General features: G+C 37.1%; 2 protein-coding genes across 2 annotated transcripts in view; both read left to right on the top strand.

Moving 5' to 3' along the window:
• The window catches only part of LOC142348845 (snRNA-activating protein complex subunit 3-like), a 169,596-nt gene that overhangs the window by 36,025 nt on the left and 121,428 nt on the right, over nucleotides 1–12,143 (top strand). The window lies entirely within an intron of this gene.
• LOC142348844 (uncharacterized) overlaps nucleotides 1–12,143 on the top strand; it is an 83,194-nt gene that overhangs the window by 36,007 nt on the left and 35,044 nt on the right. Inside the window, exon 8 of the mRNA XM_075400386.1 lies at nucleotides 9,650–9,777. Within this exon, the coding sequence (XP_075256501.1) occupies nucleotides 9,650–9,777 (128 nt within the window). The remainder of the gene's footprint in view (nucleotides 1–9,649; nucleotides 9,778–12,143) is intronic.

The raw sequence follows: 12,143 nt of genomic DNA, 5'->3' as shown, positions 1-12,143 counted from the left end.
CCCAAACAGTTCCATAGACGCCCGGAAAGCTTTTTCTGGAACTCCAAGGATACAAGCTAGGCCCCAAGAGCCCTTGGAATGAATCTGAGGCCAATTGGCTAAGAGTACTGCAGACTTGAAATAGCGGAAATGGGACCCCTGAAAATGCCCTCATTTTGACCAAGTTGTCAAAGTCAAAGCTTTCCTCCTGCTGATGATCAAAAACTAAGTCTATTTTCAAAACAAGGTCATACGTGAATAATATAGCGTATAAAACGGACACTACAAGAATTATAAATGAAGTTATCAATCACAATTGCGCGTGAATTACTAGTGTGCCAATTGTCACCAAAAAGTTAGTGATCGCCAATCTTATCCACTGGTCAGATTAACCCCACGTTTAGTGAGAGTGTACCCACCTATCTTGTTTATAAGAATTTGCTGCCCTTTTTGAATTTGGAATCCGCAAAACAAAATATTAGCTTATGAATCGACCACGCACTGAGTGGTCAAAATTTGCATATTAGAAACTTATTACAACTCACCATCGCAAATGCAAAACTTTCACTCACGACGGGGAGCGGAAGCATCCAAATACTCAAGGACAGTCTCAGGTCACGACTGATACCCCTCATCGGTCAACTCCGAGAGTGTTCTCGTCCAATCAGAAGAACTTGCAGATGAATTGGGGACCTTTCCGGTCCTTTTCCTCTTCTTGCTCGGCTGTTTGCTTTTTGCAGCTGTCAGAATAGCCTCCAGATCATACTCAACTTTGAATAATGCTTTCACTTCCGTTTTAACGGGAGCCTCTCTATAGTAGTTTCGAAGCTCCAACCCACCATTTTCTGTATATTTCTTGACAGCTGCTCGATAATCTCAATTTTTTAACAAACGTACAAGACGATCGTGGCCTTGAAATTGGATCTCTTTTGCAATAATGCCAACCTTCATAACTATTCCAAAAGAATCAATTAGTGGCCTGTTACGAGACTCCATCCTAATGACGGCATAGACGGCAAAGGCATGTTGAACTATGATATCCCCAGCTTCTGCGGCATGATAAGAAATACTTTCTCAAACTAATTGGAGGCAAAATTTTTAGGCCGAGACTTTGTTAAAAATTCAATTGATTGATAAGTTGAACGAGCAAACAGAAGTCTTCTGGCTGTCGCATTTGTTGTAATAATCCAACGTTTTGACCCAGAAATAGGAATTGACTCCCCTCCCCCAATTCGATATGTCCAGAGGTAAACCACCCCGCTGATGTCGATAAACAAGCTGTACATGTTATAACCAAATTTGACGGAGACTCGAATTATATCTCAGTACGAGGGAGGTCGAAGGAAAACGTTTCCGAGTCAACAAAACCGGGCAAATCCTCACTGGTATGCCCTGCCTAACGTTTCCACGATTCTGGCTCGTGAACGATTCGATGTCAACGTCTCCTTGATTCCAACTCTCCATCAAAGAATCGCTCCATCAACAAATACCCTCTGAATTGGGACCTCTGACCGCAAACGCTTCCGTTGGGAAATTTTCACTGAATTGGTAATCATCACGAACTTCAGTTTCTTCATACCAAAAGACTCTAAACTTCCAGATTTGGCAAGCGCTTTTATATCACTTGTTGAGACTGAAATTATGAACTGAAAAAGAAGAAACCGTTGAATAAGTAATTAACATTTATATAACATTACTGAAAGCATGTAAAGAGTTTAACTGAACACACCAAGTTAGTAAGTTAGCGCTGTCCTGAAGATGTGTAGAACTCATGCAATGATAAAGACCTATTAAACTGAACGTTGAAGTGAAAAGCTAACCAAACGCTCTATTAACCTGTTAACTTATAACAGTCAACAGCCAAAAAGGTCTAGTTACACATTATCTCGGGAATTAACCAATGTGTTCTACATAGCTTATGCCAGACTGAACTTAAAAGTGAGCAATGCTTGAACTGAACTGCATGAAGCATGAACTGGAATCTAGTCCGCTAATTTGAAATAAGCACTCAACAACAACTGCTACACTGACTGGCTTAGGCGAATACTCATTTTGATGTTTGAACGAAACGGTGAAAATGACGCTGCAATCCACAATTCGGCAAGCGAAACCACTCCCTGAATATTTGGTTGTATCTTCAACCACACATTAGCCAAGTAAATATAGTAATAAGTAGACACATCAAGCTCAATATAAGTTGAGCCGAATCAGAATCCTTTTGAACTGAAGCAGAATAAAGGGTTCATTGGGACAACAAGTCAAGACAACGTTTAAAACATACGTTAAAACACATAATTTCTTCTGAAAAACTCTCGGGAAATTGAGCCAAATTTCACATCCCATTCACAATTTTCCTCTGAGATTGCCAATAATTAAGAATGAAGTCGGATTCCGACCCTGGTGGCCTCACTGAGCGTTTTATAACATTATGAATTTTTGCTGCCTTGACCCGCGCGGCTGGGAGAATTATGTTTGTTTAAAAAATACATCAACATAACAAAAATTGGAAATAAAATCATGCAATTCTATCAACAAATGTAGGAATATTAATAGTACAACACAGTGGGCCTCTATTGAACATCACTCGATTTGAATTTCGTCTTCACTTGTACACTTTACATGTCTCACGATGAAAACATCATTTTCTTATTTCTTTTTTCCTCTTAGTTTGAAATTATCAACGAAGAGACTCCAACTAAATATGAAGCCCTAACGAACGGAATTCTTTTTTACAACGAATCACAATTTTTGCTCGCAGAAAAGTTTGTCAACGTAGATTTCCTACTTCCTTTCCCACTGTACGATTTTGTTATGAAAAACAAAATTGTTATGAAAATTGTTATGAAAATGCAGGACATGCTTAAAACTAGCAACTATTTGGACAGAGACGTCAATTTCTTGCCCAGTTAATTTTTTCTCAGAGGCATTTAACTTATCTATTAAACCTTCAACTTATATTGGTTGCTCTCAAAAATCACTAATGAAACAAATGCAGCAGAAAAGAAAGTTGAACATATGCGTAACCGCAAAGTTTCTAGATCCTGAAGAAAACGGACAAAGAAACAGACCAAAACGTGAATCACCAGTAGCAGCGGCAGTCGCAGTTGATGCAATAGCACTCTTCGGATCCCTAGGAGTTTCAAGGCAGGTTCTGAAGGATGCGGAATAACTGGATTATTGGGAAAATGCCAAAATTACGGACGCAAAAATGCGGAAAACATTGCACGACTTAACGATTGCGCATCAGTTCTTACTGATTATGTACTCGAATTTGAGTCAGAGAGCAATGAAAAATTCTTCCCTGTATCGAATGAAATAGCCGGACTTGTTTACGAAATCGCAACTGTCGAACAAGGACTACTTTCAACTTTAACTATTCCTTTTGCATCCCGTCAAACATCGTTCCATGTCTACAGTACTCATGTCATCCCAATGCCCCAACTGGATCCTTAGGAAGGCTTTTGAATGGATCATCGAAGGTCCATACTTAGCAATTTCTCAGGATTCCGTGGAAACAAAACGCTGACACAACTACTTATATTTTTTAGGATCTTCAACTTATTGTATATCTCAGGAAACTATGGAGACTCATTTAGCACAATCGTCTCGCTTAGCAACACTCTATTTCCACCCCCACCCCCCAGTTGTCGCACTATCAGCATGCCAAACAGAAAACGCTTTGCCCCCAACGCCTGAAACTGCCAAAAATCTTTTACAGGATTTGGCTCATCATGAGCGCAAAACCATTTACGTGGAGAGAATACAGTTTAAACGTGGAGAAAATACCATTTAAACGATGCCTCGTTGCCGACAAGCGAAGAGAAGAAGTGATTTCATCTTTGTATAATAACTCCCCAATGTGGAATCCAATTGATCAGCAGAAACATTAAAATCCGATGGGATCTCCCGAGTTGCCAGACCATACCAGCAACTCGAATCGATGTTAAACTTGCTGACCCTTTTCAACACTTAATGTCTTCAACACTTAATTTCATCGTTACCTGAAATTGATAAACTTCCTTCACGTTGAAGAAAGATGCTAATATTGAATTGTTTCCAATGAGAGTGTAAATGAGCAGTGCAACTGATACTCTTTAACAAGCCGATTTAGGCCAAATAGCAGCCCTTTTGGTCCACAAAATACAACTCTTGAAGCCGTCCCTTGTTGATATGTTAGAAGAATTGATATGTTAGAATCTGTTAGATACTAGAATGTGAGGAAAATTTCCAATGAAGACTGTAATAACCAAAGTAAGGGAAAGCTTTATTAGAACTAAAGCTTTCCCTTACTTCTAATAAAGCAATAAAGCTTTCCCTTACTTTGGTTATTACAGTCTTCATTGGAAATTTTCTTCACATTCTTGACATTATGTATCTTTACCATAAGATCAATTTTTTCCAACGAATAACCCCCAATTTTATTAAATTCTCCGATATTAAGATCCCCCTCAAACCAGTAGTATCGTTTGCAAAATGTGTTGAAGAAGATGCAGTCCCTTGACCACCAAATGAAAAATTTGATAACTACCGTTGGAGAAACAAGCATTGATAACAATATAGATGCACGTCTACTGAAAATCGAGGAGGAAATTCAATACCTTGACAATGAAATATGCGCTCTTAAAGCAACAACCGAACACAAAGTCGATATCTCTGCAACTAAACAAAAGCTCCATTCTCCAATCAGACGAACTAAATTCACAATTTCCATGCGCTCCAACCAAGTGAAACCCGACTTCTTTCAACAACTTAACGATTCTGTAGAAACTGACAAAAACGCGACAGAAACTTAAGGGTGGCTCCTTAATAATTTCTTTAACTTTATACTCTCTTAAAATTTATAAGTAAATTTTTCTTTAACGTGGGTAGTGTAACGTCCTAAAGCACGTTACTTATAATAATGGATATATTTTCCCCCTTTTTACTGATCGTCTTATTTAGTTTTATATTTGGTATAATCTTAAGGCGATATATAGACTTGACTTTTCTTCTTTTTAATATGAGAAAATGTATATTTACTTTATCAATATCAGTTAAACATCCAGTAAACATCCTGTATATTTGGTATAAAAACCACTTAATTATCTTTTGTTTTTTGATTTACCCATAACGCAGGACTTTGTGATAGTGCTAACCGGTGTTTATATTTACATTGTACACTTTTCTATGTTCACCTTATTTGCCTGGCACACGCCAGAAGTTCTATCTATCTTGAGTTGAGCTTGATGTATTTGAATAGTGATTACTCAAATGTAAATACGGCCTCCGGGTCTTAAAAAGTATTAATCAGAAGACAACCAAAAATGTCAAGCTAAAGATCAGCCACCCAAAAATTCAATCTAAGATTGAAGTCCTTTTCTTCAAAACAGAAAACTCTTTTAGCCGTCGGTCCTGCTCCAAAGTAAAACCCAAGCCCCTCTGGCCCTGTTTATATTAGCAAAAAGAATAACTTATGTGACAAAACCAGGTTACTAAACATTTAAATAATTCAGCGAGAAACATCACTTCACCAAATTGATTGCAATATTATAGCTAGCGAAAGTCACATTACAAGTATAAAAGATTATTTTCTTAAAATCAAACACGATACTGTTAGGGATGTTCTTTGAGCAGAACTCCAACTAATTAGTGTCACGTTGGTGTTCTACGAACTAGAAACGGTTCTAATAGAAATTTTGTCAGCATGAAATGTTAATTTAATCAGAAAAACGTTGAAGAGCAATATTCAACAATAAAAATAACAAATTAACATTGTGCAGTTTGATGATACAGAAGAGTGTTCGTCAATGCGAAGAGAGCAGGTAATTAAATCAGTCAATCAGTAGTCCAATCAAGTAGAGTTCTGTTAATATTTTGAGTTGAAAGAATCAACTAAGAATATAAAACAGAAGTCTTAGTGTAGCCGATTGCTCTACTGTGCTATGGTGAAAAGTTCTGCAGCAATTTAAGCGTGGCGTAAAATTTTGAGCGTCTTTTGATGACCACGGTCTGAGTTAAATGTTCTGAGTGATTTTCGTTACATCAGTTTTTGAGTTTCAGAATCAGAAATCTTTATGTATTTGTACAGTGAGTACTCAAATGCAAATCGGCCACCGGGTCTTAAAAATTATTAATCAGAAGAACACAGCCAAAGTTGTCAAGCTAAAGATCAGCCACCTCAAAATTCAATCTTAGATTGAAATCCTTCTCTTCAAAACAGAAAACTTTTAGCCGTCGGTCCTGCTCCAAAGTAAAACCCAAGCCCCTCTGGCCCTGTTTATATTAGCAAAAAGAATAACTTATGTGACAAAACCAGGTTACTAAACATTTAAATAATTCAGCGAGAAACATCACTTTACCAAATTGATTGCAATATTATAGCTAGCGAAAGTCACATTACAAGTATAAAAGATTATTTTAAAATCAAACACGATACTGTTAGGGATGTTCTTTCAGCAGAACTGCAACTAATTAGTGTCGCGTTGGTGTTCTACGAACTAGAAACGGTTCTAATAGAAATTTTGTCAGCATGAAATGTTAATTTAATCAGAAAAACGTTGAAGAGCTATATTCAACAATAAAAATAACAAATTAACATTGTGCAGTTTGATGATACAGAAGAGTGTTCGTCAATGCGAAGAGAGCAGGTAATTAAATCAGTCAATCAGTAGTCCAATCAAGTAGAGTTCTGTTAATATTTTGAGTTGAAAGAATCAACTAAGAATATAAAACAGAAGTCTTAGTGTAGCCGATTGCTCTACTGTGCTATGGTGAAAAGTTCTGCAGCAATTTAAGCGTGGCGTAAAGTTTTGAGCGTCTTTTGATGACCACGGTCTGAGTTAAATGTTCTGAGTGATTTTCGTTACATCAGTTTTTGAGTCTCAGAATCAGAAATCTTGATGTATTTGTACAGTGAGTACTCAAATGCAAATCGGCCTCCGGGTCTTAAAAATTATTAATCAGAAGAACACAGCCAAAGTTGTCAAGCTAAAGATCAGCCACCTCAAAATTCAATCTTAGATTGAAATCCTTCTCTTCAAAACAGAAAACTTTTAGCCGTCGGTCCTGCTCCAAAGTAAAACCCAAGCCCCTCTGACCCTGTTTATATTAGCAAAAAGAATAACTTATGTGACAAAACCAGGTTACTAAACATTTAAATAATTCAGCGAGAAACATCACTTCACCAAATTGATTGCAATAATATAGCTAGCGAAAGTCACATTACAAGTATAAAAGATTATTTTCTTAAAATCAAACACGATACTGTTAGGGATGTTCTTTCAGCAGAACTCCAACTAATTAGTGTCACGTTGGTGTTCTACGAATTAGAAACGGTTCTAATAGAAATTTTGTCAGCATGAAATGTTAATTTAATCAGAAAAACGTTGAAGAGCTATATTCAACAATAAAAATAACAAATAAACATTGTGCAGTTTGATGATACAGAAGAGTGTTCGTCAATGCGAAGAGAGCAGGTAATTAAATCAGTCAATCAGCAGTCCAATCTAGTAGAGTTCTGTTATTATTTTGAGTTGAAAGAATCAACTAAGAATATAAAACAGAAGTCTTAGTGTAGCCGATTGCTCTACTGTTCTATGGTGAAAAGTTCTGCAGCAATTTAAGCGTGGCGTAAAATTTTGAGCGTCTTTTGATGACCACGGTCTGAGTTAAATGTTCTGAGTGATTTTCGTTACATCAGTTTTTGAGTCTCAGAATCAGAAATCTTGATGTATTTGTACAGTGAGTACTCAAATGCAAATCGGCTTCCGGGTCTTAAAAATTATTAATCAGAAGAACACAGCCAAAGTTGTCAAGCTAAAGATCAGCCACCTCAAAATTCAATATTAGATTGAAATCCTTTTCTTCAAAACAGAAAACTCTGTTAGCCGTCGGTCCTGCTCCAAAGTAAAACCCAAGCCCCTCTGGCCCTGTTTATATTAGCAAAAAGAATAACTTATGTGACAAAACCAGGTTACTAAGCATTTAAATAATTCATCGAGAAACATCACTTCACCAAATTGATTGCAATATTATAGAAAGCGAAAGTCATATTACAAGTATAAAAGATTATTTTCTTAATACCAAACACAATACTGTTAGGGATGTTCTTTCAGCAGAACTCCAACTAATTGGTGTCACGTTGGTGTTCTACGAATTAGAAACGGTTCTAATAGAAATTTTGTCAGCATGAAATGTTAATTCAATCAGAAAAACGTTGAAGAGCAATATTCAACAATAAAAATAACAAATTAACATTGTGCAGTTTGATGATACAGAAGAGTGTTCGTCAATGCGAAGAGGGCAGGTAATTAAATCAGTCAATCAGCAGTCCAATCAAGTAGAGTTCTGTTAATATTCTGAGTTGATTGAATCAACTAAGAATATAAAACAGAAGTCTTAGTGTAGCCGATTGCTCTACTGTTCTATGGTGAAAAGTTCTGCAGCAATTTAAGCGTGGCGTAAAATTTTGAGCGTCTTTTGATGACCACGGTCTGAGTTAAATGTTCTGAGTGACTTTTTTGTTACATCAGTTTTTGAGTCTCAGAATCAGAAATCTTGATGTATTTGTACAGTGAGTACTCAAATGCAAATCGGCCTCCGGGTCTTAAAAATTATTAATCAGAAGAACACGACCAAAGTTGTCAAGCTAAAGATCAGCCACCTCAAAATTCAATCTTAGATTGAAATCCTTTTCTTCATAACAGAAAACTCTTTTAGCCGTCGGTCCTCTAAAGTAAAACCCAAGCCCCTCTGGCCCTGTTTATATTAGCGAAAAGAATAACGTATGTGACAAAACCAGGTTACTAAGCATTTAAATAATTCAGCGAGAAACATCACTTCACCAAATTGATTGCAATATTATAGAAAGCGAAAGTCACATTACAAGTATAAAAGATTATTTTCTTAAAACCAAACACAATACTGTTAGGGATGTTCTTTCAGCAGAACTCCAAATAATTAGTGTCACGTTGGTGTTCTACGAACTAGAAACGGTTCTAATAGAAATTTTGTCAGCATGAAATGTTAATTTAATCAGAAAAACGTTGAAGAGCAATATTCTACAATAAAAATAACAATATTAAGTAAATTGGACGAATGAAATAAAATGGCAAAAATAATTAACTAGTTTTTTCGTTCATGCTATTTGAATCTATGAATCTAGTGTTCTCATTTGTGCTGTATAATGAATTGTTCTCTTATTTTTATTTAACATCGCTCGTTGACGTCTCTTTTCTAATTGTTATAGACAGATATTTTGCAGGATTTTTTTGATAGACAAATTTCATGCACATAATTTTGGCGCTGTTTTTTTAATTCACCTGGTTTAGCTTTAGTTTACATGGTCAATTTTTTTTTAGAAAAGTGTGCCGCTGATTTCTGTGCGCCAATTTTTCACTTAATTTATATCGAAGAACATCTGCACCAGGGAGTTGATGCAGAAAGGTTGCGCGCCACAGTCACTTGAAAAGGCAATCACATAATATAATTGATACTATTGAAATTAAAATGTAACTATGTGACCGATTGAGGACGACTTACTCCGCATAGATAACCCACCGAACACAGTCTGTCGCGCGGCTACAAGAACAGCAGCAAATCGAAGAACAAGACAAACATTGAGAATAATTGTACTCTCATCGATAGGGTAAAAATTGTTTCAACTAGTTATTCCCAGATTTATCTGTTCCAGGTGTGATTACACAGTTGATTCAAAGTGCGCGGTTTGATAAGGAGATGGCGAAGCTAGCGAATCACAACTACGCTTACATTGTGCAGTTTGATGATACAGAAGAGTGTTTGCCAATGCGAAGAGAGCAGGTAATTAAATCAATCAATCAATCAGCAGTCCAATCAAGTAGAGTTCTGTTAATATTTTGAGTTGAAAGAATCAACTAAGAATATAAAACAGAAGTCTTACTGTAGCCGATTGCTCTACTGTGTTATGGTGAAAAGTTCTGCAGCAATTTAAGCGTGGCGTAAAACTTTGAGCGTCTTTTGATGACCACGGTCTGAGTTAAATGTTCTGAGTGACTTTTTCGATACATCAGTTTTTGCGTCTCTAGCACGTAATTGCTCTCAAACAAAGTTAATAGCAATTATATTAGTCCTGCAATCTTTATTTATGCGATTTTTTGCTCGATCGATTTGACGCTTTTGCTTCTAAAACAGGTAAAGCTCGGATGGTATTAGGTCACTGAACAGCTCTTTGTGCTCCGCTAGTCTCTAAGTGTCCTATTCACTGACGCTGCGGAGAAGAGAAAATCATGGTTTTAAAGGTCATCAATCCCCAATTCCTTAATATAGCAATTACTTTTTCTACTCAGCTCCTCCCGCCTTCGCCGTCCCAACGCCTCAGCTAGATACTGGCAAAGCCCGTCAAGCCGTCGTTAGTTTCTTAAGACGAATTCGCGCGTTTTAGAGAAATTGTTCATTAACAGCCGCAAAGCTATAGCTGGTCTGGTTTGGTCACCCCTAATCTAGGATCTCCCCATGCCGTCGTTTGACGCTCGCGAGATGTCAGAACATGTTCGTCGGTGAGTTTGCACAGTGGGCATTCGCTTCTCTTCGGGACGTATTCCGTAGGCCTGGTTTCTCCTTGGCGTGATTTCATATGATTTTTCAGTTTCGATTTCTGTAGGAACTGCTTATCACATCTAGAGCGTTCATATTATACTGCGTATCCTCGGTGCAGATAGATTTTGCTGCATTGTTGACACGTCGTGGTATCTGGTTGCTTAGCATGTTTTGATCGCACAAGGTATTCTCCTGTCCATCCGTCGTCTCCCCCATCCATCCGGCACTCAGAGTTCTATGTGATAATAACGGTCCTTGATCTTTGAATTCCAAGTCTTTAGATCCTGGGACACGTTTTCAACCATAGTCGGGTCCCCTCCGGCTTCTTTCGTCAGCTTCATCCAGAAACGAGGTGTGGATCTGAACTGTTTTCTTTCTTGACTTGTTAATAGCCACTTCAGCTTCTCAGCCGGCTATTATAGCGCTCCTAATTTTATAATTTCAAGGATATTGAATTGTATTGGTGCGCTTTTTTTAAATACCTGTTCACGCTTTTTGGCTTTTTCACGTCACTGAGAAGTCATATTAGAGTGATGATTTTGGTCACACTGAAATAGTGAAGGGAGCAACAAATCGAGTAGGTTTGAGGTGTGACTTTTTCAAAATATCTTTAAAGTGGAGTGAGAAATTGGCGTTTTGGCGGTTTTTGAGATAGATTTTTTTCAGGTGCGTCCATTTGACTTCTGTTTAATAGCCGCAGAGAGATAGCGGCTATTATTGGGGACATCGTGTTTTTTATAGCTGCGAAGCTGTAAGCTGAGCGTAGCTATATTGCGGTGCTCTTGGTTTTTTTACAATTCAATTGTATTGAGGCGCTGTCTTTTTTTTAAGATCTGTTCACACATTTTCATGATTTTTGAAGTCAAATTGGAGTAGTGATTTTGGTCACGCCGAAACAGGAAATGGAGCGAAAAAGCGAGTGGTTTCGTGGCGTGAATTTTTTTTGCTCTAATTTTAAAGTAGAGTGCGAAAATGCTGTTTGAACAAAAAATCGGTTTCTCGGTAGTGGTTTTTTGTTCACATGCGGCAATTTCACTCTGATTTTTACTGTTTTTTCATTTTTTTGGATCGGATTTTTTTCTAACTGGTTTTCCCCAATCCATTCACAGCTCATTCTAGGCCTAGTTTTTTGTTTGAATTAAATTTTCATTTCTCGGTAGGGTTTTTTGTTCACATGCGGAATTTTGATATTGATTTTCTGTTTTTTTTTTTTATTTTTTTGTTCTGATTTTTTTTAAAATGGTTTTCTGAACTCACTGATAGTCCATTCTAGGTCTAGTTTTTCTGTTTAGTCAATGAAAATTCTTTGAAATGTACGTCAGGACTCGTCCTGCTATGTTTTTTTGTTTCGTCGTCTGACGCTCTTTTTTCGTTTTACATTTGTTCACACAGCAAAGCTGAAAAAGTCGAATTTTTTGAATGACTTCTTCCTCTCACTAACGGCATTTGCGCGCGTGACGTCTTTTCTCTTTCGCTTTAGCGAAAGTTTTTAGGTTATTTGCGTGATTAGATTTTGAGCATACGCGACTTACCTCACTCAATAAAATGGCTTTTGCACTTTAAAACTTAAGTTTAAATTAAATTTGTTTAAGGTCAAAGGAACTCTTATG

The sequence above is a fragment of the Convolutriloba macropyga genome, chromosome 10 (genome assembly GCF_964194025.1).
Source record: "Convolutriloba macropyga chromosome 10, txConMacr16.3, whole genome shotgun sequence".
NCBI lineage: Eukaryota > Metazoa > Xenacoelomorpha > Acoela > Convolutidae > Convolutriloba > Convolutriloba macropyga.
Note: the sequence above shows the minus strand (reverse complement) of the source record. Positions and strands in the feature narration are given on the sequence as shown.